Source organism: Oncorhynchus clarkii, chromosome 4, assembly GCF_045791955.1.
Source record: "Oncorhynchus clarkii lewisi isolate Uvic-CL-2024 chromosome 4, UVic_Ocla_1.0, whole genome shotgun sequence".
In the NCBI taxonomy this organism is placed as follows: domain Eukaryota; kingdom Metazoa; phylum Chordata; class Actinopteri; order Salmoniformes; family Salmonidae; genus Oncorhynchus; species Oncorhynchus clarkii.
This window is the reverse complement of record NC_092150.1, coordinates 81,000,419-81,028,012: the sequence shown is the minus strand read 5'-3', so window position 1 is coordinate 81,028,012 and position 27,594 is coordinate 81,000,419. Positions and strand designations below refer to the sequence as shown.

General features: G+C 40.3%; 1 protein-coding gene across 2 annotated transcripts; it reads left to right on the top strand.

Moving 5' to 3' along the window:
• The first annotated feature begins 360 nt into the window (after window positions 1-360).
• Window positions 361-20,587, top strand: LOC139407354 (4-galactosyl-N-acetylglucosaminide 3-alpha-L-fucosyltransferase 9-like). Of its 2 annotated transcripts, none has more exons than XM_071151067.1 (2): window positions 361-445; window positions 19,328-20,587. In XM_071151067.1, exon 2 carries the CDS (start codon window positions 19,335-19,337, stop codon window positions 20,445-20,447), a length of 1,113 nt encoding a protein of 370 aa, XP_071007168.1. In that variant the 5' UTR covers window positions 361-445; window positions 19,328-19,334; the 3' UTR covers window positions 20,448-20,587. The 2 variants fall into 2 exon arrangements, with proteins under 2 accessions (XP_071007168.1, XP_071007169.1); XM_071151068.1 differs by lacking the exon at window positions 361-445 and adding an exon at window positions 18,616-18,690.
• Window positions 20,588-27,594: the final 7,007 nt, after the last annotated feature.

Sequence of the window (27,594 nt, the reverse complement as noted above, 5' to 3'; positions counted from 1 at the left end):
TACAATCCATAACAGGGCTAGAATTGTGTGTTTCATTATTTGTCTCCTCTATGAGAACTTTGTAATTTTTTAAATAGCCATGGAGTAGTCTTTGTGTCTCTGAACAACTGGTTATCAATTTACAGTTTATCGACCACGAGAACTACGCGTTTCCCTTCCAATCTATTTTCCTTGAAAATTGGATACAGAACTTTACGCCGTTTTGCAATTTCCTTCGGGAACTGGTCATCCATGCCTATTTTCGTGTCTTTTACCCAGGCTTTTAACCATTATTTTATCTTTAAAGAAAGCACATTTGGCAACGATTGGGCGTTTATACCTCTTCCGGAAGCAGTGTACACTTTCGAGTTGGATTTTGTTGATAGCTTCACGTGGGATCTGATGCGCTGTAAGGAGGAACGATCTAACTACAGATTCGGGAACGTCTTCTTTCTCTTGGATACCTGTAAGTACCAGATTATCTCTCATGGCTCTAGCGTGTATGTCAGGTAAGGCTTCTCTCCGTACGCCGTTCTCCTTTTTACGTTCACTTCGGTTTCAATCATATTGACTGTCAAGAAGACCGAAACGACAAGACTCCACCTACTTTATTATATGTATAAAAATGAATGTAACCGTTGAATAAGGTCTCTTTTTCACCTAGCTCCTTGCCGAGTTATGTGAACTAGGTCCGTGCACGTAAAACTGCGGGACAAGATATCTCTGACTCATTAAAACTGTCTTTTGTTACGACTGAAATCCACTCTGTCCAGCGTCCGTGATTTGGGCTCAACTCTCCAGTATTTAAACACTAACAATACCCAGATGGGCATTTATTGATTTTAACTGATCTGTTTCGACCTTTACCATTTCCGGTGGTGAAAATATTAAATAGTCTGTATGTACAATAGTCACGTTTCGTTTTGAAATAGGTTCCCCTGTCCTCCGACATTGAATATTACATTTTTATCTTGAGGTGTTCAACATAACTGTGTTAAATCCGCCGTGTTGGATTAGTGCTTTTCGACATCATATGGTATTGTAATGAAACAACAGGGAGCAGGTCCCGAACCCTCGACCTTTGAGCCCGAGGTCCGGCGCGCTATTGACTGTGCTGCAGTCTATTTCCGCGTTTATAAACCCAGGGTCGTTACAGTATGTATTAATTTGAGGATTGTCGCGCCCTGGCCATAGAGAGGCTTTTTATTCTCTATTTTGGTTAGGCCCGGGTGTGACTAGGGTGGGCGTTCTATGTTCTTTTTTTCTATGTTTTTGTATTTCTTTGTTTTTGGCCGGGTATGGTTCTCAATCAGGGACAGCTTTCTGTCTGGGTAATTATTTTCTGTTTAGTGTGTGGTGCACCTGACGGAGCTGTTTCGGTTGTGCACTTTGGCACTTTGTGATCTAGTGTTCAGTTATATTTAATAAAATGCCGAACACGTACCACGCTGCACCTTGGTTCTCACCTTCTTCCACCAACGACAATCGTTAAAAGGATGTCCATCACCCATTTCATATGATGTGTTACGAATTGTAATTCGTATTATGTTACGAATTTGCAAAACGTACTATATGGTATGGATTTGCAAAACGTATGATATGTTACATTCTAGCTAACGTTAGCGAGGCTGGAGGTTGGGGTTAGGTTAGGGGAATGGTTAGCTAACATACTAAGCAGTTGCAATGTAGCTAGAATGGAATAAATAGTTAAAGTTGCCAATTATTTTAAACTCTGAGATTAGAATTATACACCTACCCACCCACCCCGACCAAACACCCTACCTTCGTTTTTGCCTTAAGTAACCATCTGTCTCCTTTAACCATACCAAATGTAACACATATCATACTAATTTGAGTGTCACAGATTTACCATGTTACCTCTAGTCTTTCAGACCAGACTTTTATTTGTCGATTTGCTTTCATCCTGTACGCACCCACCCCATACGCACCCACCCGCCATACGCACCCTTTCTGGTCCTGAACAAGGCACTGTTTCTAGGCCGTCATTGAAAATAAGAAGTTGTTCTTAACTGACTTGCCTAGTTAAATAAATGTCAAATAAATTTAAAAAATCTCAGGATTGTGTCTGTCAATAGTTCACTTTTGGTCTCAGTACAACACCATTTTATGGGCATTTTATAATGATAGGTGAGGTGTATTAATTCGTTTATAAAAGTAACCTCGACCTTTTACTAATATAGTTCCAACCTGCTGTTCTGCTTTGTTCTGCAATGTGATATGGTTTAGGTCTCTTCTGAAATAGATTTTAAAAAATGATTTTACATGTGTAAAAGGGTGATTATGCAACTTTGACCGTGCAAACTTTCAGAAATTAAAACACCCTTTTACCAGTATTTGATTTGTCTAGAAACTATATCTGATGGCTGCCATAGACAGCCATAGACAGCCATAGACAAATGTCATTCCCATCTCGTCATTAACCATCCATTTTAGTTGAAAATGAAATATCATACAATTGATTTATAATGGATTTCTTATACATTTGTACATGAACTTGTATTGAATAATATTTAAAGTGATTTTTAAGGTTTTCCTAATATTAATAATTCAACACGACGCCTGAATGTATAAACTTGCCTTGGTGACAGCTGGAAACATGTATCTATCATGAAAAATAAGATATTTCCACACAACCTTTTAGTGAGATTAAGATAACAACCATATGATTTCCATATCTAAAACAAATAAATGTATGTAAATTATACATAACATACTAATTTACCTCCAAAATATGGGTTGTGATGGAAATGACAAGGTGTGGTGGAAATGACATCTATGTAAAAAAGAAATATACTTATGAAAACAATATTTTATTGCAAACATTTTGAACAACAACCATTGTTAAAAATGTAATTAATATAAGACAAAGTAAGATTCCAAAACACTGGAACTAGCACTTGAGAACAATGTGTTACAGATGCTACAAATAGAAATTCTTGCACATGTATAGAAGGAAGAGTTAATTGAGAGCTACAAATGTTTTATTTTATGTATGATTTAATGCCCTGCTTTGTATGTACTGTATAGTGATTTTCCAAGTGTATCTAAGGCTTAGAACAGTTGGGGCCAACACGACTCATGGTTTTCACAAAAGCACCACTCTCTGCGTCAATGTCTTGCACGATACCAGGGTAAACGTCCTGATCATACTCAACCACACATCACTTTCCAATCAATGCTTCACTTAGATCTTCAATGGGCTGGATGGTGCTTTGAGATGAGTTGAATTTTCTATCTTGGTCTGCCTCTGTTTTTTCAACCAGAGTCACAGTCTGTGGGCTGAAACAGCTGCAGTGATGTGGAAAGGAACAGAAGCAACTGTGTAGCCGCCAAGTTATCTCCCCTGGACTGTCAGTGACGATCTGGAAACACAGGAAATTCAAAACGTTATGCACATTCGGAATATGTGTATCATAGCATAGTCTAGTGATAATGTGATAATATGTTTGTATAACAAATGTGACATTTGACATAAAATAACCCACAACTATTACCTGGTGTATCTTCATTGTCCCACTGATTGTCTCCAGGTGATCCGGTAGGAGGGCCTCCATGCTCTCTAGCTCCTCCTCTGATATATAAGAGCTTGATACCTGACTGATCTTTTGACAGTTCCTCAAATACAGTTTTTCCATTTGGGAGGTCCTTGCCTTGTGCCACAATTCCATCTGCTCTTCGTTTCACAGCTGCTCCTACCCCATCAGCTGGGCCTTTTCCATGTCCGGCTTCTAGGAAATTCCAGGTAACTCTCTGGAAGCCCATTTCAAAGGGAAGGGTGGAGAGATAGTATAAATTATTTTTAGACCTATACTGGGTTGTAGGGCCATCACTCAAAGTGTACTGCAGTAGACGATGGGCAGAGCTCAAGGAAGTAGGTCAGTGTTTTTGAAAGATGGGCCCAGATAGCAGAGGGATCATGTCGCATAGAAGAGCTCAGTGAGCAAAGTGAAACTGTATCATTTGTGGTATATCCAACACAGGTGCGGAGGGTCACCTGCTTGTGAGAATCACCAAAGTGAACTGCCTGGATTTCACTGGTGTATTTACACAGGTAGTTCTCGGCAAAGTCAATATGCACAATTATCTCCTCTTTCCCCAGATTCTCTTTTATTTCTCTCAGTTTGAAGTATTGGTGTCGAATGTTGTACACGTGTTTCCCCAACTTCTCTTTCAATCCGTTGGAGAAGTCCTCCAGTAGAATATGCAGTATGCCACACACCTTTTCTTATACTGTCAAATGTACAGTGAACTTTCCATGTTTCCCTCTTTGTTTTTCTTCTCCCTCTCTTCAGCTTTGTTTATCCACTCAAACCACCATGTCTGCTCACCAGCATCAAAGTCAGATGTTTTAAGCTCTTTTTCTTGGCAAAGGGAGCACTCTATACATGCACTCTTTCTTCAGGTTCTCACAGCCAAGACTCAATAACTTTCTCAATGTTGCTGCAGCTGATCACTTTTTGTTTGTCCGCCATGAACTGAAGGTTGGCGTGGGTTTTGCACACGTGTCCCTATCCTGGACTGCTGGCTTGACAACCCAAAAAGGACACCTTTTGCAGAATTCACAGTAGGACATTTGAATTTCATACTTTCTCAGGATAGTGCCTCTGTGCATTTTTGAAGCCACTTGTTTGTCCTTGGCACTGCACATTTTTTTAATACTTTTGTTTTAACTCTGCAATGATGGCATTTTGAAACAAAATGCTTCTCAAGTTCTTCGGAGTTCCCTTCATTTGCTGTTTTGTCTTTATCTTTGGGGAATCTTGTCTCTCCATTTTGTTCATCAGTCGATCATACTTTTTTTGTATTTGTCAGCTTTCCGTAAAGCATTTATTAAGTTTGACATTTGTCATACTAAGATCTCTGTATGCTTTTGAGCGCCCTCTTCCAAACTTTTTCCTTCCAGCAAGTATTCAACTTCTCATTCCTCTTGCAGACAATGAGGAAGGAGTGTTAGGGGCAGGTATGTTAGCCTCATGTTCTCGCTGCAAGTCATCTGGTGACTGAGGTGTTGTGTTGCCTGATAGGTAGGTCTCCATTGCAACTGTTCTCTTTAAAGTCTGTCTTCTATTCCGTTGGTTACATTTCCATTGTCTTCTCTTGTTTCTTTGTTCTCGCTTTGTAAGCTCAGAGATAGATTTCACTTCTCCCTTCTCTTTTTTCTTCCAGTATCTCTCCCTGTCTTTTTGCAGATGTTCCTGGTATCATATAGGATAATTTTTTACATTTTGTATCTATTTGTCTGTGACCTCTGTGCTGTTTTATGTGGCATCTTCAAAAAATAAAGACAAATACTACTTAGTTTTCAACTAGAGCAACCTTGGAGCATTTTCTAGATTCAATTAATTTAAAACATGATTAAACAAGCCTACAGTAAAAAAAAAAAAAAAGTAAAGTAAAAACGAATAAGATAATGGATTTGTGTCATTTCCACCACTTTCTGTCATTTCCACCACACTTAAGTTTGTGATGGAAATGACTGATGGAAATGACACTTCTACAGTTTCTGGAGAAAATTGACAGACTGCTTAGCATGCTTTGGTTAGTATTACAGCTAGCATATTGTTTACACTAAATACATAAAATATAACAAAAAATTCAAAAGTTCTACCACAAATTAAGGAAATTATAGCCTGTTTGGAAATTACTGACAATTAAAATATTCTCTACACAAGTAATATTTACCTCGATTTTTCTTCAACTTCTGGACATCACATCTGGAACAACTGTCCACTGCAGCCATGTGCTTCAGTGTCACAATATGTTTCCATGGTAACTAAATTAACATTCTCTTGAAAAAACTTTATTAATGAGGAATTTGTCCTCAGTGGTGGAAATGACACCATTCCCAAAGGACAGGTATTTTTTATATAGGGCTTACTCACAAATATTGATATAGATTTTATTTAATTGACTCGTTCTGTAGTACATACCATTATATAATGTGTAATCATGAATGTTTTCTCATAGCAAAACACAGTAGAAGCTTAAAAGTCTGGGTCAGGGACAAGGGCAAAATAGTGAAATTGAAGTATAAAATGTATCTGAAAAGTAGCTAAAATACTTGATAGAGAGGTGTTTAAAAAAGTATGGGATGATTCCAGTGTGAACTGAACATACATATATTTGTACTTGTTTTATTTTTTATAAAATCCCCCAAACTGACCCGAGGACATAGAAGTTCCCGTAGTTGTATAATCACCCAAAAACACTTAATCAAATCAAATTTATTGGTCACATACACGTTTAGCAGATGTTATTGCGGGTATAGCGTAAAATAGAGCCTGTATTTATTTATCATTTCACTTGACCTTTCAAAACTGACCTCACCCTCACATTATGACCCTAAAAGAGGATCCCCTCCCTTCATAGTTACAAGCAGATCTATGAAACGATGTATGTTTGATTAGTTGAAAAAAGGCAGTCCTTTTATTTAATTTTTATTTAACCTTTATTTAACTAGGCAAGTCGGTTAAGAACAAATTCTTATTTGCAATGACATCCTACCAAAAGGCAAAATGCCTCCTGCAGGGACAGGGCCTGGGATTATTGGGGATTTTTCATGCTGTGTAATAATAGCTAATAACCACTAATTACTTTGTTACTTTGATACATTTCAGCCATATGTTTTAATGTATGACTATTACTATTCTTTAATGTAAGTTGCCAATACTGCTTTGCGTATTGTTTATCGTATGTAGTGTTATTCCATACTGCCATAAGTGTTATTGTTGCTTTGGTTACACAAGTACTTTTGCAGAACTGGTTTAAATTGTTGAATTGATAAACAAAGCGTGTGCATGCAAAATAAGTGGCCTTGATCATGGTGTTTTTGCGCTGCCATGTGGGGGGGGACTTCTAGAGTCATCCCAGACAATTCTTGGAGCTTGCTCATGCGCAGAGTAATTGATGACCATGTGGTGCCAGGGCACATCTGCCTGGAACCCAGAAGCGCTGTTTGACATGTTCCTGCACGGAGTATCAGAGGAAGTGAAAGACGAACTCGCAGGCCAGGAACTACTGACGGATCTCGACTTGCTCATCGCCTTGACAATTCAGATCAATCGGCGAATACGGGAGCAAAGGAAGGAGAGGAGGTTTGATTTCAATTGCCCGCCCAAGGCTTCCTCCTCGCCTCCTCGCGAGGAGCCCAGAAGTCTCACAAGGAGCCTCACAACCCAGAAGTCCTCGACGGCTTCGATGCCGAGAGAACCTTATGCTACCTGGGTTCCCACGAGAGTCTCAAAGGTCTGCCAATTCCCCTCTTCCCGAGCCGATGCAACTAGACAGAGCTAGGATGTCCCCAGCAAAACGCCTATACAGGCTTCACACAAAGAGTTGCCTGTATTGCGGGACTGCTGGTTATTTAGTTTCCACCAGTCCACTAAAAGACCAGGCTCATCAGTAGGAGCGAGTATTCTGGTGGGCCATATGGAGAACTTTTCCTCTCCCCTTACTCGCACCCTTTTTCATGCCATGTTGCTGTGGGGGAACCAGTCAAAATCTCTCCGGGTACTCATCGACTCTGGGGCCGATGAGAGCTTTATGGACGCTACCCCGGTGTCCGAGCTGGGCATCCCCACTCAGCCCCTCTCCATTCCCATGGACGTTAGAGCCCTGGACGGGTGCTCTATAGGCCGGGTCACCCACAATATCAACCTACGTGTGTCAGGGAACCACAGCGAGACGATTCAATTCCTGCTTATCTCCTCAGGTTCCCGTGGTATTGGGATTCTCTTGGCTCCAGCAACACAAGATATCAGCTGATGTAAGAAGGGCTATATAAATCAATTTGATTTGACAATCCCCTTATTGACAGGTCTGCTGGTGCCATCATGGGCTGGAGCCCATTCTGCAACGCTAATTGCCTGATGTCAGCGCAGCCTGCCCAGGCACCACTCCTCCCCGTGACGACTCTCTACTCTCTGTTGGGTCCGGAGACCAAGGCTATAGAGACCTACATTGAGGGTTAATCCGTCCTCCTGCCTCCCCCACTGGCACATGGTATTCCTTTGTGGAGAAGGACAAAACCCTGCGCCTGTGCATCGACTACCGGGGCCTCAAAGACATCACTGTGAAGAAACACTACCCTCTACCACTCAGCTCTCTGGCCTTCGAGCTGCTCCAGGAGGCCATCGTGTTCTCCAAGTTGGCCCTACGGAACACCTACCATCTGGTGCGGATACAGGAAAGGGACAAGTGGAAGACTGCCATTGCAATTCTACAGACAAAGGAATTATCAGGTTGAAACATTATTGAATATTTATGATAAAAACATCCTAAAGATTGATTCTATACTTTGTTTGACATGTTTCTACGAACTGTAATATGACTTTTCGTCTGAACTTTCGCCTGGACTTGCCCGCGCCTCGTGAGTTTGGATTGTGTACTAAACGTGCTCACAAAAGGAGGTATTTGGACATAAAGATTAACTTTATCTAACAAATCAAACATTGATTGTGGAACTGGGAATCGTGGGAGTGCATTCTGATGAAGATCAAAGGTAAGTGAATATTTATAATGCTATTTCTGGCTTCTGTTGACTCCAACATGGCGGATATCTGTTTGGCTGGATTTGTTGTCTGAGCGCCCTACTCAGATTATTGCATGGTTTGCTTTTTTTGTAAAGTTTTTTTTAAATCTGACACAGCGGTTGCAACAAGGAGAAGTATATATTTAATTCTGTGTATAGCAGTTGTATCTTTGATCAATTTTTATTATGAGTATTTCTGTAAATTGGCTCTCTGCAAAATCACTGAATGTAACGCGGCAATGTAAACTGAGGTTTTTGGATATAAATATGCACTTTATCGAACAAGACATACATGTATTGTGTAACATGTCCTATGAGTGTCATCTGATGAAGATTATCAAAGGTTAGTGATTCATTTGATCTTTCCTCTCTTTGGCTGGAAAAATGGCTGTGTTTTTGTGACGTGGTTCTGACCTAACATATGTTGTGCTTTCGCTGTAAAGTCTTTTTGAAATCGGATACGATGGGTAGATTAACTTCTTATGGCTGCAATCGCATTATAACGGGAGCGATATGACAACAGCCAGTCAAAGTGTAGGGCGCCATTTTCAAAACATCAAAAATCTCATAATTAACATTCCTCAAACATACATGTACAGTGGGGCAAAAAAGTATTTAGTCAGCCACCAATTGTGCAAGTTCTCCCACTTAAAAAGACGAGACAGGCCTGTAATTTTCATCATAGGTACACTTCAACTATGACAGACAAAATGAGAAGAATAAAATCCATAAAATCACATTGTAGGATTTTTAATGAATTTATTTGCAAATTATGGTGGAAAATAAATATTTGGTCAATAACAAAAGTTTATCTCAATACTTTGTTATATACCCTTTGTTGGCAATGACAGAGGTCAAATGTTTCCTGTAAGTTTTGAAGGTTTTCACACACTGTTGCTGGTATTTTGGCCCATTCCTCCATGCAGATCTCCTCTAGAGCAGTGATGTTTTGGGGTTGTTGCTGGGCAACACGGACTTTCAACTCCCTCCAAAGATTTTCTATGGGGTTGAGATCTGGAGACTGGCTAGGCCACTCCAGGACCTTGAAATGCTTCTTACGAAGCCACTCCTTCGTTGCCCGGGCGGTGTGTTTGGGATCATTGTCATGCTGAAAGACCCAGCCACGTTTCATCTTCAATGCCCTTGCTGATGGAAGGAGGTTTTCACTTAAAATCTCACAATACATGGCCCCATTCATTCTTTCCTTTACACGGATCAGTCGTCCTGGTCCCTTTGCAGAAAAACAGCCCCAAAGCATGATGTTTCCACCCCCATGCTTCACAGTAGGTATGGTGTTCTTTGAATGCAACTCAGCATTCTTTGTCCTCCAAACACGACGAGTTGAGTTTTTACCAAAAAGTTATATTTTGGTTTCATCTGACCATATGACATTCTCCCAATCTTCTTCTGGACCATCCAAATGCTCTCTAGCAAACTTCAGACGGGCCTGGACATGTACTGGCTTAAGCAGGGGGACACGTCTGGCACTGCAGGATTTTGAGTCCCTGGCGGCGTAGTGTGTTACTGATGGTAGGCTTTGTTACTTTGGTCCCAGCTCTCTGCAGGTCATTCACTAGGTCCCCCCGTGTGGTTCTGGGATTTTTGCTCACCGTTCTTGTGATCATTTTGACCCCACGGGGTGAGATCTTGCGTGGAGCCCCAGATCGAGGGAGATTATCAGTGGTCTGGCATGTCTTCCATTTCCTAATAATTGCTCCCACAGTTGATTTCTTCAAACCAAGCTGCTTACCTATTGCAGATTCAGTCTTCCCAGCCTGGTGCAGGTCTACAATTTTGTTTCTGGTGTCCTTTGACAGCTCTTTGGTCTTGGCCATAGTGGAGTTTGGAGTGTGACTGTTTGAGGTTGTGGACAGGTGTATTTTATACTGATAACAAGTTCAAACAGGTGCCATTAATACAGGTAACGAGTGGAGGACAGAGGTGCCTCTTAAAGAAGAAGTTACAGGTCTGTGAGAGCCAGACATCTTGCTTGTTTGTAGGTGACCAAATACCTATTTTCCACCATAATTTGCAAATAAATTCATAAAAAATCCTACAATGTGATTTTCTGGATTTTTTTCTTCTCATTTTGTCTGTCATTGTTGAAGTGTACCTAAAATGGAAATTACAGGCCTCTCATATTTTTAAGTGGGAGAACTTGCGCAATTGGTGGCTGACTAAATACTTTTTTGCCCCACTGTATCTCATACCATTGTAAAGCTATTCTTGTTGTTAATCCCACCTCAGTGTCCGATTTTCAAATATGTTTTACAGCAAAAGCACCACAAACGATTATGTTAGGTCACCACATATAGCCAAAGAAAAACGCAGTAATTTTTTTCCCCAGTCAAAGAGAGGAGTTTCAAAAAGCAGGATAAGAGATAAAATGAATCACTAACCTTTGATCTTCATCAGATGACACTAATAGGACTTCATGTTACACAATACATGTATGTTTTGTTTGATAAGGTTCATATTTATCATAGCCACATCATTCAATCATAAATGTAGATGATAATAGAAGTTATACATATGGAATTATAGATATACCTCTCCTTAATGCAACCGCTGTGTCTGATTTCAAAAAAACTTTACGGAATAAGCCAGCCATGTAATAATCTGAGACGGCGCTAAGAAATATTTGTCACAATAGCCACCATGTTGACGTCAACATAAACAAGAAATTACATGATAAATATTCTCTTACCTTTGATGATCTACATCAGAAAGCACTCCAGGAATCCCTGGTCCACAATAAATGTTTGTTTTGTAAGAAAATGTCCGTTATTTATGTCCAAATACCAAATATCTTTTGTTAGCGCGTTTGGTATACATATCCAAACGCTCATTCTGGTCAGCGTTACATCGGACAAAAACTTCAAAAAGTTCTATTACAGGTCGAAGAAACATTTCAAACTATGTACATAATCAATCGTTAGTATGTTTTTAACATATACCTTCAATAAAGTTCCAATTGGACTATTCCTTCTTGTCTTCATGAGCCATGGAACGCAAGTGACTACCATGAGGAATAAGCATGATCAGAAAATGGCTGACTGCCAGAAACATGACTGATTCTGCTATCATTCACTCCCACAACACCATAGAAGTCAACCATCAATATAAATTATAATGAGACATCTAGTGGAATCCCTAGGCAGTGCAACATCATTAATATCTCAAGGGGATTTCATTGGGGACTCTGGTGAATACAAACAAAGCTCAGATTTCTCACTTCCTGTTTTGATTTCTCCTCAGGATTTTGCTTGCCATATGAGTTCTGTTAAACTCACATCATCATTCAAACAGTTTTAGAAACTTCAAAGTGTTTTCTAAGAAGTTTATCTTTCATTTGGTGTATTGCACTTGTTAATGTATGAAAGTTACATATTTCTAAAAAATATTTTTGAATTTCCCACGCTGCCTTTTCAGCGGAATGTTGTCGAGGGGTGCCGCTAGGGGAACCCTTAGCGGTAAGAAGTTAAAGATTTGACAGATAGGAGTGGCTGAAGAGTCAGCTACCATCCTCAGTAGCTTTCCATCTAAGTTGTCAATGCCAGGAGGTTTTAGTTGGCACTAATGGTTCATTGTTTAGCTAGCTAGCCACATGTCTTAACAAAAGACTCCACTAGTCAAGTAACCATTTCAATAGAATGTCACTGCGACAACTGTTGATAAACGTAGCTGGTAAATTCACTCTGGCTATCTGCTCCGATGCCAGAGTGCAGAATAGCTGACAAAATTACAAACGCTCTACACCCGTTGAATATGGCCAGTGTCAGTAAACATTGGCAAAAATGCGTAAATTGTTGCCAGCAGCACTGTTGCAGTCACCAATTCTCCGGACAACATAAAAACCGCCTAACCAACTCTGCTAGGGCGGGTAAAAATAGTCACTGAGCTGTTCTTTCATTTGTGTCTGGAACAAGCTAGCCAACGTTAGCCATTTAGGTTGGGTGCTTGACAGCTGCTGTTAGGACAGAATGCTTGGATCAACCATTAAAGAGTTGGGTTGGGTAAAAGCTTAAGAGGGTGTGAACGATGTTGAATGGGTGTAGACAAAGAAGAGCTCTCCAAACCAAATCCTTCAAAGGCCATTTTCACAAAAGTGAGGATACAAGTTTATCAACAAAGCAGAATTACTTTCCCATTGTTCCTTAACTGTAGTGTATGATATACCATTTTCTAGCTCTGTCTACTTTTCTCCAATGTAAAAAACACTATTTCAAATTTTACTACATAAGACAGAATCGAGCCTGTCGTTCATATGTGGTTAAAAGTTGGCTAGCTATCATTAGATAGTTAGCTTCCTTGCTAGCTGATGTTCACTTAGCTTGCCTCATCAATAGCCTGCTTTAATAACAGAAGACCAAATAACTACCTACTTCAATTTCAATATTGAAATCGTTGACCCTTGGCCTACAATGGCCACACCCTGTGAAAATCCCCATTAAAAATCTGTCTGTTTGAGATAGAGATATGTCTTTGATTGCATGGGCTGTGTCTCAATCCACTACATCCAAAATGAACACCCTTCTGCCTCTGTGGTGGAAGGTGGCAGAGCTAGAGCTCTGTTTTTCAGACCAAGAGACATCCCGAAATGTGGTCTTATGAAAACGTCTGTAGAGAACGAACAGTTTGGCCTACAAACTATTAACACTCAGCTGAGACTATCATGAATACGATGGTGTTCTCTGTTTTGCTCCAGGGCGCCCACAAGGGCGCCTGAAGTCGGTACAGCCTTTTCTTCCAACTTCTGTCTGTAGTGCCCAAACGGTTTGGGTTACACACTAATATGACCCCTCTGTGGAAAGCTGAGACTCACAAACAAGATGGACTTCAGAACAAACTTTGTTTAGATTTTTCTTGTGACTATCTGTTGTTCCATGTTGTGAATCAGTTTTTTTGTTGGCTAATAGCAGTAATGCCAAATTCAATGTTTCATCCCCAAAAAATATAATATATTTTTATACCTTAAAAATGTCAAGTCAAATAGCTAAATGATACTTGGTATGACCATCTTAAAACAATTCCATATGTTAGCTTAGAACTCCCCCCCCCCCCCCCCTCCTCCTGGCTTAGACAGGGCTTTGACTCTAGAGGGTTAATCAGCTAGCTAGTTGGTTAGCTAGTTTCTCTACTGAAAATCTATCGAACTTACCTCTTTATTATTGTCAGACATTGTTCAGCTTTCACTGTTCCCTTTCTTCTCTATGTTAAAAAATCTGGTTATAGAGCAGTCAAGCCCTGATTGGTCAATTGTGTTTCAGTAGATAGCTACAGGCTGTTTATTGGCTAGAATTTCCTGTTATAGAATTATAGTACGCTGTTGCGAGAGCAAAAATGGATTTTGGAGAGCAAACTGGAAAATTTGTGAGGGAGAAAAGACATCCATGTAGTAATTTACTGCAATGCAATTCTACTCCCTGAAAGTCACACTCACAAGCTCTCAAGTTTAATTTGAGTGCACCACACTGGCCTGCACTCATGGGACCCTTCCTCTGCTCTACATTTATTTTCTCTCAACTCAAGTGTTTGCTCACACAATGATGTTTCATCTTGTTCGCGCACTTTTGACTCAAACCCTTGGTAATGTTTGATGAGCTGGCACTCTCATCGTTGCCAAGAAATGCCAACTCCTGTTTACCTAGGTAGTATGATGTAGCAGTAATTAACCAGATTTTGAAAGACCTAGCTATCTACAAATCACATTTTATTGGTCACATACACATGGTTAGCAGATGTTAATGCGAGTGTAGCAAAATGCTTGTGCTTCTAGTTCCGACCGTGCAGTAATATCTAACAAGTAATCTAACAATTTCACAACAACTACCTTATACACACAAGTGTAAAGGAATGATTAAGAATATGTAGATATAAATATATGGATGAGGGATGGCCGAACGGCATAGGCAGGCGCTGTTGCGCCTTTTTCACCACGCTGTCTGTGTGGGTGGACCATTTCAGTTTGTCCGTGATGTGTACGCCGAGGAACTTAAAACTTTCTACCCTTTCCACTACTGTCCCGTCGATGTGGATAGGGGGGTGCTGCCTATCCACATGGAAGTCCACGATCATTTCCTGAAGTCCACGATCATCTCCTTTGTTTTGTTGACGTTGAGTGTGAGGTTATTTTCATGACACCACACTTCCGAGGGCACTCACCTCCTCCCTGTAGGGCGTCTCGTTGTTGTTGGTAATCAAGCCTACCATTGTAGTGTTGTCTGCAAACTTGATGATTGAGTTGGAGGCGTGCATGTCCACGCAGTCATGGGTGAACAGGGAGTACACGAGAGGGCTGAGAACGCACCCTTGTGGGGCCCCAGTGTTGAGGATTAGCGGGGTGAAGATGTTGTTTCCTACCCTCACCACTTGGGGGCGGCCCGTCAGAAAGTCCAGGACCCAGTTGCACAGGGCGTGGTGAGGCCCAGGGTCTCAAGCTTGATGACGAGTTTGGAGGGTACTATGGTGTTAAATGCTGAGCTGTAGTCGATGAACAGCATTCTCACATAGGTATTCCTCTTGTCCAGATGGGTTAGGGCAGTGTGCAGTGTGGTTGCGATTGCATCGTCTGTGGACCTATTGGGGCGGTAAGCAAATTGGAGTGGGTCTAGGGTGTCAGGTAGGGTGGAGTTGATATGGTCCTTGACTAGTCTCTCAAACCACTTCATGATGACGGAAGTGAGTGCTACGTGGCGGTAGTCGTTTAGCTCAGTTACCTTAGCTTTCTTGGGAACAGGAACAATGGTGGCCCTCTTGAAGCATGTGGGAAGAGCAGACTGGGATAGGGATTGATTGAATATGTCCTTAAACCAACCAGCCAGCTGGTCGTTAACTTTGCATTGTGCATATTCATGTTCAGTATCCATAGATCTGACATTGATTGAACAATCAGTGAGCTGCCTAATGTCTTAAGAGCTATCTGGCTTTGGATGTGAGACATAGATTTCTCATGCTTGTTGAGTGCTATAGGCAAGTTGTTCAAGTCACAGTAATCAGCTCATGCTATCGCTGGTGGAGAAAAGCAGTCTGGGGAAGCAGTAGAGTTGGCTGCTAGCAGCACAGTCACAACCAGTCTTTCTGTTGAGACCACTCAGATTGAAATTATTGTTATTTTCTGTCCCTTCCTTTTTATGTAGTTTTTTTTTCATGTATAGTGGTTGTATGAATATAGGATATATCATCCCACAACTGTCCCAAAGTCTGTTTTGGAATATTTATTCCTCGCACAGAATGATAAGCTGACCAATATAATGTAAACATTTCTACTTTGAGCAAAAGTAGATTGACATAGGCTAGGGATTTTACTGTTTGTTAGGCTACTCGTCTTGTTGGATGAGGAAAATTAAATGTGGACAGTTCTTCTAACATCTTCAAAGTGCACGTCAGATTTTAATAAGGACGCATGCTGTTGCATCCCCGATTTTGTCTGTCTTCACTTGTGCTCTGGAGCTTCAAGGCCTGGAAGTATGACCCAAACACTTGACATGCATTAGCTAAAGGCTTCCCATCAAAATATCATCATATATTATGAAGACATTTTATGATTTTCGGTAGCCGAAGTCTAAGCCCCTTCGTCTACGATTGGTCAACAGTAGGGATTTAAGAATAGTTTTGTCATTCAAGGAGAGATGACTCATTTTCATGCTAATTTTTTGACTTGAGAAATACTGCACCAAACATCTTAGTTAGATGTCAAATTGTGCAACTAATAGCGCTTCAGAAAAAGAGTCAACACAAGAAATCTGTAATTAATTTTACCTTTATTTAACTAGGCAAGTCAGTTAAGAACAAATTCTTATTTTCAATGATGGCCTAGGAACAGTGGGTTAACTGTCTTGTTCAGGGACAGCATGTCAGCTCAGTGATTTGAACTCGCAACCTTTTAGTTACTAGTCCAACACTCTAACCACTGGGCTACGCTGCCACCCCAGATTCATTTTGACTATCTTCAGGAAGCTACAGTATCAAGTGGGACAGACCTTACTATTGCCACTTTTTTTCACATTTTTCAAGCGACGGTCTTTAAAGGGAGTATGCGAGGCACAAACGTTCAATTCGCCTACTAGCCTTGTTCTGCTAGGAGCAAACCATACCTAGTATGCAGATGCCTTAATAAGAATTGAGATATCTGAAAGAGTCATGTGAGTGAGAGGTACTTCAGAGCATGGTGATTTACATCCGGGAGAAGGGAATTATAATTATTAGATTCAGCCCAAGGGCACACATGAATTGTTTTAAGGGGCTCTTGTTTTTACAGCCACACCAAGGGGGCATGGCCATCAATGCCGCTGGGAAATTCTCGCTCCACACCAAAGTCATCATGTCTTTTCATGGGGAATATGAACCCCTGTGTTGGTTGTTTTACCATGACTTTTTTAAGTTTTGTTCATCCTGTGCTGTTCCCTGTTGGTGTCACTTACGTACACGGAAATGAAAAATGAACTCTGCAGAATTGTCCAAGTATATTTCAGAACAGGAGTGGAAAGATTTTATTTTATTATTTTTTTTAGGATCCGCCTTAGCTACTCCTCCTGGGATCCAGTTTTGTCTTTTTTAAATAATCTTTATTCATTATGAAAAATAAGAACAACACTCCTCCCTTGAGGTCAAGGACAGCGCTTTTGGTAATTGATTGCAGGAAAGGGCTACTATATCAGAATACAGTTACTTTAAGTGATTTTTGTAGTCATTACTCACACTGATAGAGTCAAACTCATTCCAGGGAGGGGGCATAGTGTTTGCTGGTTTTGTCTTTCGATGATAACCTAAACACCCAGGTGAGGGGATGAACTCTGGAGCTCTGTAAGAGTGACCATCGGGTTCTTGATCAACTCCCTGACCAAGGCTCTTCTCCCACGATTGCTCAGTTTGGCCAGGCGGCCATCTCTAGGAAGAGTCTTGGTGGTTCCAAACTTCTTCCATTTAAGAATGTTGGAGGCCTCTGTGTTATTGTGGACCTTCAATGCTGCAGAAATTTTTTGGTACCCTTCCCCAGATCTGTCCCTCGACACAATCCTGTCTCGGAGCTCTACGGGCAGTTCCTTCGAACACATGGCTTTGTTTTTTCTCTGACATGCACTGTTAACTGTGGGACCATATATATAGACAGGTGTGTGCCTTTCAAATTCATGTCCAATCATTTTCATTTGCCACAGGTGGTCACCAATCTAGTTGTAGAAACATCTCAAGGATGATTCATGGAAACAGGATGCACCTGAGCTCAATTTTGAGTATCATAACAAGGAGTCTGAATACTTAAGTATATAAAGTTTTTTAATCATTTAAAATGTGCAAAACATTCTTAACCTGTTTTCGCTTTGTCATTGTGGGTTATTGTGTAGATTCATGAGATTACTTTTTAAATACATTTTTGAATAAAGCTGTAATGTAACAAAATCGGGAAACAGTGAGGGGTCTGAATACTTTCCGAATGCACTGTAGACACACAGGCTTTACTTATTAAGGATAGTGGTAGGTCATCAGTAAAAATGTAAAACAGTAAAGAACCAAGACAGCTGCCTTGAGGTATACCACACTCTACTTGGTTTACATTAGAAAAGATTCTATGAAAGATAACCCCCTGTGTTCTGTTAGCTAAGTGGCTTTCAATCGTCCTTAATGAAATATCCTCCTCAAGTAGAAGTACTGTTACTTTAATGAAATGTTACTCAAGTAGAAGTACAAATATTTGTGTAAAAAAACTACTAAAGTGACAATATAAAGTAGCTCATTTGAAATCAAATCAAACTTCCTAACAGTGCAGTGAAAATGTCAAACCAGTGAACAAATAATAATACAAATGAATCAAATTCACATAATGCTCAGGGTAAAAGGAATTGAGGTAAAATAAAAACATTGTCCTTGATAATTAGATCACTCCGCTAAGGTTAGCTGAATGTTGTTACACATATTTTCCCTGCATTAAATTGAAAATAGAGAATTATGTACACTAGGAACTAAGGGCGTTTGTTTTATGAGTTGTATAAAGGCACTCCTGTTACCTGGGCCCCCATTGCAAAAGAGGCTTCTAACCTCAATGCTCTGAAAGTATAAGTCTCTAGTTGTCAGACAGGTTATTTTGCATTTCTAATGAAAGGCATGATGGCATAGGTGTGCCTCGTCACTAGTCTAGTTGACACTAACAAGAGCCCTCTATGGTAAGGGATGGTTTATTTTCTTTCTCAAACCTGATTTCACTGTTAAGAGTTTTAAACATGTTTGATTTAAAGCCTTCCTATTAACAAAACATGCTCTGTTCAAAAGTGTATTATTGTTTAGGAGAATGCAGTCATACACCTTTTATACAGTCTATGTCCTCAGGATAATGTTAACTTACTTGAGGACACTTTGCATGCTATTTAAACAATTTTTTTTTTAAATTAACCTTTATTTAACTAGGCAAGTCAGTTAAGAACACACTCTTCAATACAATGACGGCCTACAAGCACTGTTAATAATAGCCTTTAAGATTTCCTATTGTTAATGATTGTCATTATTCTGTGTTTGTGCAGTAAAAACTGATAGAAACCTTTCAGAAAAACTGCATGACTCACCATACACTGATTACGGGTGAATTTGATTCAGTTGGAACAGATTATAAAGGCATTTTAACATCATAGATTTAGCCTGTGGTAACTTGTTGAAAAGACAACGGCTGGAATGTGGTTTTAACCAATCACCATTCAGGTTTAGAACTACCCGTATAATCAGAGCATAAAGCAACGCATGTGAAATCTTTTCAAGCTGTTCCTTCTTTATATACTTAATGTCTAAAGTTGTGTTTCTTTCTTACAGGACAAACATGTCATCAACAACTTCCAACCGAAGACATCATCTAACTCTGATAGCTGCTCTTGGTGTTTTGTGTTCAGTGGTACTATTTTTTGTTTACTTTAAACCCTCATCTACTGCATGTTCATCTCGGTTGGAGGATTTGCCATTTTTGGCAAATGGAGATGTTTCCTCACCTACCAAAAAGCCTGTGGAAAAGCCACTTGTGTTGCTCTGGTTCTGGCCACTGGGTGTGAGATGGAATTTTTCGTTCTGCCAAACCCATTTCAACATCGATAGCTGTGTTCTGACAGATGACAGATCCCTTTATGACAAAGCAGACGGAGTGGTTATTTTTCACCAAGACATCAGCTGGGACCTGAAGAACCTGCCTCAGTCTCCTCGTCCACATTTTCAGAAATGGATCTGGTTTCAATTGGAATCACCAACAAATACTGCCAGAAAACCAGGTGTGGAAAACCTCTTTAACCTCACTTTGGGCTATAGACGAGATGCTGATATCACAGTGCGAAATGAATTGACAACCGTGAAGAATGAAAAGGACAGTGAGTTTGTGCTGCCCAAGAAAGATAAATTGGTTTGTTGGATTGTGAGCAACAACAATCCTGCAACAGGGACAGGAACCAGAGCAAAGTACTATCAAGAGCTGGTCAAACACATCAAGATACATCTTTTTGGTGCTGCTTTTACAGGGAGTCGTTTGAAGTATGAGGACTATTACTCAACCCTTGCTAGCTGTAAATTCTACCTTTCATTTGAGAATTCAATCCACAGAGACTACATCACAGAAAAGGTGAACGGACCACTTGTAGCAGGAACCGTACCAGTAGTCTTGGGCCCACCCAGAGAGAACTATGAACAGTTTTTCCCAGCTGATTCTTTCATTCATGTAAATGACTTTACTAATGCAAAGGCACTGGCTGACTTCCTCCTCCAATTGGACAAGAATGATGAGATGTATATAAGTTACTTCACTTGGAGGAGGTACCTTAAGGCCAAGCCCCACCTCCAGAGAATAGAGCAAGAGTTTTCTCAACCTGTTTGTTTAGCCTGTGAATACATGGCAAGAGACAAAGGATATTATAATGTTTTCCACGACGTTTATGAATGGTACTTTGTTTGAGGGTTTAGCCAACATTTTGTGAGCACAGAAAATATCTATTTGGCTTAGCTACGTAATTTTGCTGTCTTTTTTTGTATCAATTCAAAGTGTGGTCATTCAAGGTTTTGGGGTCGATTTAATTTTTTTGTTTTGTATAATAGCCTCAGTTATGAGGCTTACATCTAATTGTTGTATAAGATGAATGAGTGAGGATGATACTGTTTGTGAAATTGTGTAATGTGATTTTGGACTGTTTAATGAAAAACTCCAATGGGAATAGGAGTTAACTAAGTCAGAGGACCGCCCATGAGCACAGTTCTGGTCGGGCATCCTGGGACAGGCCCTTTTCTTCTCTTCCGAATAAAACCCCCACCCGGGTTTTCTATCACCAGACCATGTTTCTCTCAATTACGAGGGGACAAAGGTTGCAGACCAGCTTACCTTGATAATGAGAGGGCCAAGGTTTGAGACCAGACTGCTGAATCTTTTAACCATCCCACGTGGTTAAACTCTTAGACTATCGATATCGACAGAATAAGAACAAGTCTTATATATTAATTACTAACCTGCAGCTAATGAATTCGGTATCATTGAATGCGAAGACCGACAACCGCCAAAACATCTATTCTATAATGACATGAATTTATGTCACTGAACCTACCATTCTAACCACGACAGAGAGGGCGGACAGACTCTCCAACAGAAACAAACTTTTCAACAGAGATCCCGACATCACACTGAGCGGAAATATATATATTGATTGCAATTATTCCCGAATGAGTGAGTGTTCATGTGCAAAGGATTAGCATTTCAATTGTTATAATTATCAACTTTGTAGTGTCTCATCACAGTTGACCCCCACTTCCCTTTTTGTCCACCAAGCTGCGATACCGGTTTATCCCACTAGGGAAACTCCGTTATCATTTCCTTGTAATTATCTACTGTTTGTTTATGCATTTCTGTTAATGACTTAGTTAGTAAATAAATGATTTGAGACAATTGATGTATGGATGACTCATAGTGAAGACTGGGTTCATTGCAGATAATTTACGACGTTTGGAAAAGACTAACGTGAGGTAAAGAAGAATTCATTAATTAGAAGACTATTGATCAGATACTGTATGAAAATATCTGAAAGTTATATTAGGAAAATTATAACTTTATAATCTGAATATTTTCCTTGGTGCCCCGACTTCCTAGTTAATTACAGGATTAATCAGTTTAATCGCGTAATAATAATTTGTTATTTGATAACGATTCATCTTCAGTTTAATGATGCCAAAGACACGACACAGCTTATGCAAAAGGTTAGTACAGTTTATTCACGAGAACGTTCTGAAGTCCATTATACAAAGACATCCATTTTATACCTTGCTTCTTACTTACGCACATACTTCCACACAAACAGTAGATATCCTACGCACATACATACACACAAACAAGTTATATTACAGGTCGAAGAAACATTTTAAACTATGTACAGAATCAATCGTTAGGATATTTTAAAACATATACCTTCAATAAAGTTCCAATTGGACTATTCCTTCTTGTCTTCATGAGCCATGGAACGCAAGTGACTACCATGAGGAATAAGCATGATCAGAAAATGGCTGACTGCCAGAAACATGACTGATTCTGCTATCATTCACTCCCACAACACCATAGAAGTCTCATTATAATTTCTATTGATGGTTGACATCTAGTGGAACCCCTAGGCAGTGCAACATCATATCTCAAGGGGATTTCATTGGGGACTTTGCTTGCCATGTGAGTTCTGTTATACTCACAGACATCACTCAAACAGTTTTAAAAACTTCAGTGTTTTCTAAGAAGTTCATCTTTCATTTGGTGAATTGCACTTGTTAATGTATGAAAGATACATTTTTCAAAAAAATATTTTTGAATTTCACACGCTGCCTTTTCAGCGGAATGTTGTCGAGGGGTGCCGCTAGGGGAACCCTTAGCCGTAAGAAGTTAAAGATTTGACAGATAGGAGTGGCTGAAGAGTCAGCTACCATCCTCAGTAGCTTTCCATCTAAGTTGTCAATGCCAGGAGGTTTTAGTTGGCATTATGGTTCATTGTTTAGCTAGCTAGCCACATGTCTTAACAAAAGACTCCACTAGTCAAGTAACCATTTCAATAGAATGTCACTGCGACAACTGTTGATAAACGTAGCTGGTAAATTCACTCTGGCTATCTGCTCCGATGCCAGAGTGCAGAATAGCTGACAAAATTACAAACACTCTACACCCGTTGAATATGGCCAGTGTCAGTAAACATTGGCAAAAATGCGTAAATTGTTGCCAGCAGCACTGTTGCAGTCACCAATTCTCCGGACAACATAAAAACCGCCTAACCAACTCTGCTAGGGCGGGTAAAAATAGTCACTGAGCTGTTCTTTCATTTGTGTCTGGAACAAGCTAGCCAACGTTAGCCATTTAGCTTGGGTGCTTGACAGCTGCTGTTAGGACAGAATGCTTGGATCAACCATTAAAGAGTTGGGTTGGGTAAAAGCTTAAGAGGGTGTGAACGATGCTGAATGGGTGTAGACAAAGAAGAGCTCTCCAAACCAAATCCTTCAAAGGCCATTTTCACAAAAGTGAGGATACAAGTTTATCAACAAAGCAGAATTACTTTCCCATTGTTCCTTAACTGTAGTGTATGATATACCATTTTCTAGCTCTGTCTACTTTTCTCCAATGTAAAAAACACTATTTCAAATTTTACTACATAAGACAGAATCGAGCCTGTCGTTCATATGTGGTTAAAAGTTGGCTAGCTATCGTTAGATAGTTAGCTTCCTTGCTAGCTGATGTTCACTTAGCTTGCCTCATCAATAGCCTGCTTTAATAACAGAAGACCAAATAACTACCTACTTCAATTTCAATATTGAAATCGTTGACCCTTGGCCTACAATGGCCACACCCTGTGAAAATCCCCATTAAAAATCTGTCTGTTTGAGATAGAGATATGTCTTTGATTGCATGGACTGTGTCTCAATCCACCACATCCAAAGTGAACACCCTTCTGCCTCTGTGGTGGAAGGTGGCAGAGCTAGAGCTCTGTTTTTCAGACCAAGAGACATCCCGAAATGTGGTCTTGTGAAAACGTCTGTAGAGAACGAACAGTTTGGCCTACAAACAATTAACACTCAGCTGAGACTATCATGAATACGATGGTGTTCTCTGTTTTGCTCCAGGGCGCCCACAAGCCTCACAAGACTCGCCTGAAGTCGGTACAGCCTTTTCTTCCAACTTCTGTCTGTAGTGCCCAAACGGTTTGGGTTACACACTAATATGACCCCTCTGTGGAAAACTGAGACTCACAAACAAGATGGACTTCAGAACAAACTTTGTTTAGATTTTTCTTGTGACTATCTGTTGTTCCATGTTGTGAATCAGTTTTTTTGTTGGCTAATAGCAGTAATGCCAAATTCAATGTTTCATCCCCAAAAAATATAATATATTTTTATACCTTAAAAATGTCAAGTCAAATAGCTAAATGATACTTGGTATGACCATCTTAAAACAATTCCATATGTTAGCTTAGAACTCCCCCCCCCCCCCCCCCCTGCCTATATAATATATATATCACAAGCTCTCAAGTTTAATTTGAGTGCAGCACACTGGCCTGCACTCATGGGACCCTTCCTCTGCTCTACATTTATTTTCTCTCAACTCAAGTGTTTGCTCACACAATGATGTTGCATCTTGTTCGCGCACTTTTGACTCAAACCCTTGGTAATGTTTGATGAGCTGGCACTCTCATCGTTGCCAAGAAATCCCAACTCCTGTTTACCTAGGTAGTATGATGTAGCATTAATTAACCAGATTTTGAAAAAACCTAGCTATCTACAAATCACATTTTATTGGTCACATACACATGGTTAGCAGATGTTAATGCGAGTGTAGCAAAATGCTTGTGCTTCTAGTTCCGACCGTGCAGTAATATCTAACAAGTAATCTAACAATTTCACAACAACTACCTTATACACACAAGTGTAAAGGAATGATTAAGAATATGTAGATATAAATATATGGATGAGGGATGGCCGAACGGCATAGGCAGGCGCTGTTGCGCCTTTTTCACCACGCTGTCTGTGTGGGTGGACCATTTCAGTTTGTCCGTGATGTGTACGCCGAGGAACTTAAAACTTTCTACCCTCTCCACTACTGTCCCGTCGATGTGGATAGGGGGGTGCTGCCTATCCACATGGAAGTCCACGATAATTTCCTGAAGTCCACGATCATCTCCTTTGTTTTGTTGACGTTGAGTGTGAGGTTATTTTCATGACACCACACTTCCGAGGGCACTCACCTCCTCCCTGTAGGGCGTCTCGTTGTTGTTGGTAATCAAGCCTACCATTGTAGTGTTGTCTGCAAACTTGATGTTTGAGTTGGAGGCGTGCATGTCCACGCAGTCATGGGTGAACAGGGAGTACACGAGAGGGCTGAGAACACACCCTTGTGGGGCCCCAGTGTTGAGGATTAGCGGGGTGAAGATGTTGTTTCCTACCCTCACCACTTGGGGGCGGCCCGTCAGAAAGTCCAGGACCCAGTTGCACAGGGCGTGGTGAGGCCCAGGGTCTTAAGCTTGATGACGAGTTTGGAGGGTACTATGGTGTTAAATGCTGAGCTGTAGTCAATGAACAGCATTCTCACATAGGTATTCCTCTTGTCCAGATGGGTTAGGGCAGTGTGCAGTGTGGTTGTGATTGGATTGCATCGTCTGTGGACCTATTGGGGCGGTAAGCAAATTGGAGTGGGTCTAGGGTGTCAGGTAGGGTGGAGTTGATATGGTCCTTGACTAGTCTCTCAAAGCACTTCATGATGACAGAAGTGAGTGCTACGGGGCGGTAGTCGTTTAGCTCAGTTACCTTAGCTTTCTTGGGAACAGGAACAATGGTGACCCTCTTGAAGCATGTGGGAAGAGCAGACTGGGATAGGGATTGATTGAATATGTCCTTAAACCAACCAGCCAGCTGGTCGTTAACTTTGCATTGTGCATATTCATGTTCAGTATCCATAGATCTGACATTGATTGAACAATCAGTGAGCTGCCTAATGTTTTAAGAGCTATCTGGCTTTGGATGTGAGACATAGATTTCTCATGCTTGTTGAGTGCTATAGGCAAGTTGTTCAAGTCACAGTAATCAGCTCATGCTATCGCTGGTGGAGAAAAGCAGTCTGGGGAAGCAGTAGAGTTGGCTGCTAGCAGCACAGTCACAACCAGTCTTTCTGTTGAGACCACTCAGATTGAAATTATTGATATTTTCTGTCCCTTCCTTTTTATGTAGTTTTTTTTCATGTATAGTGGTTGTATGAATATAGGATATATCATCCCACAACTGTCCCAAAGTCTGTTTTGGAATATTTATTCCTCGCACAGAATGATAAGCTGACCAATATAATGTAAACATTTCTACTTTGAGCAAAAGTAGATTGACATAGGCTAGGGATTTTACTGTTTGTTAGGCTACTCGTCTTGTTGGATGAGGAAAATTAAATGTGGACAGTTCTTCTAACATCTTCTGCTGTTGCATCCCCGATTTTGTCTGTCTTCACTTGTGCTCTGGAGCTTCAAGGCCTGGAAGTATGACCCAAACACTTGACATGCATTAGCCAAAGGCTTCCCATCAAAATATCATCATATATTATGAAGACATTTTATGATTTTCGGTAGCCGAAGTCTAAGCCCCTTCGTCTACGATTGGTCAACAGTAGGGATTTAAGAATAGTTTTGTCATTCAAGGAGAGATGACTCATTTTCATGCTAATTTTTTGACTTGAGAAATACTGCACCAAACATCTTAGTTAGATGTCAAATTGTGTTTTGTCTTTCGAAAATAACCTAAACACCCAGGTGAGGGGATGAACTCTGGAGCTCTGTAAGAGTGACCATCGGGTTCTTGATCAACTCCCTGACCAAGGCTCTTCTCCCACGATTGCTCAGTTTGGCCAGGCGGCCATCTCTAGGAAGAGTCTTGGTGGTTCCAAACTTCTTCCATTTAATGTTGGAGGCCTCTGTGTTATTGTGGACCTTCAATGCTGCAGACATTTTTTGGTACCCTTCCCCAGATCTGTCCCTCGACACAATCCTGTCTCGGAGCTCTACGGGCAGTTCCTTCGAACACATGGCTTTGTTTTTTCTCTGACATGCACTGTTAACTGTTGGACCATATATATAGACAGGTGTGTGCCTTTCAAATTCATGTCCAATCATTTGCATTTGCCACAGATGGTCACGAATCTAGTTGTAGAAACATCTCAAGCATGATTCATGAAAACAGGATGCACCTGAGCTCAATTTTGAGTATCATAACAAGGAGTCTGAATACTTAAGTATATAAAGTTTTTTAATCATTTAAAATGTGCAAAACATTCTTAACCTGTTTTCGCTTTGTCATTGTGGGTTATTGTGTAGATTCATGAGATTACTTTTTTAATACATTTTTGAATAAAGCTGTAATGTAACAAAATCGGGAAACAGTGAGGGGTCTGAATACTTTCCGAATGCACTGTAGACACACAGGCTTTACTTATTAAGGATAGTGGTAGGTCATCAGTAAAAATGTAAAACAGTAAAGAACCAAGACAGCTGCCTTGAGGTATACCACACTCTACTTGGTTTACATTAGAAAAGATTCCATGAAAGAAAACCCCCTGTGTTCTGTTAGATAAGTGGCTTTCAATCGTCCTTAATGAAATATCCTCCTCAAGTAGAAGTACTGTTACTTTAATGAAATGTTACTCAAGTAGAAGTACAAATATTTGTGTAAAAAAACTACTAAAGTGACAATATAAAGTAGCTCATTTGAAATCAAATCAAACTTCCTAACAGTGCAGTGAAAATGTCAAACCAGTGAACAAATAATAATACAAATGAATCAAATTCACATAATGCTCAGGGTAAAAGGAATTGAGGTAAAATAAAAACATTGTCCTTGATAATTAGATCACTCCGCTAAGGTTAGCTGAATGTTGTTACACATTATATTTTCCCTGCATTAAATTGAAAATAGAGAATTATGTACACTAGGAACTAAGGGCGTTTGTTTTATGAGTTGTATAAAGGCACATCTGTTACCTGGGCCCCCATTGCAAAAGAGGTTTCTAACCTCAATGCTCTGAAAGTATAAGCCTCTAGTTGTCAGACAGGTTATTTTGC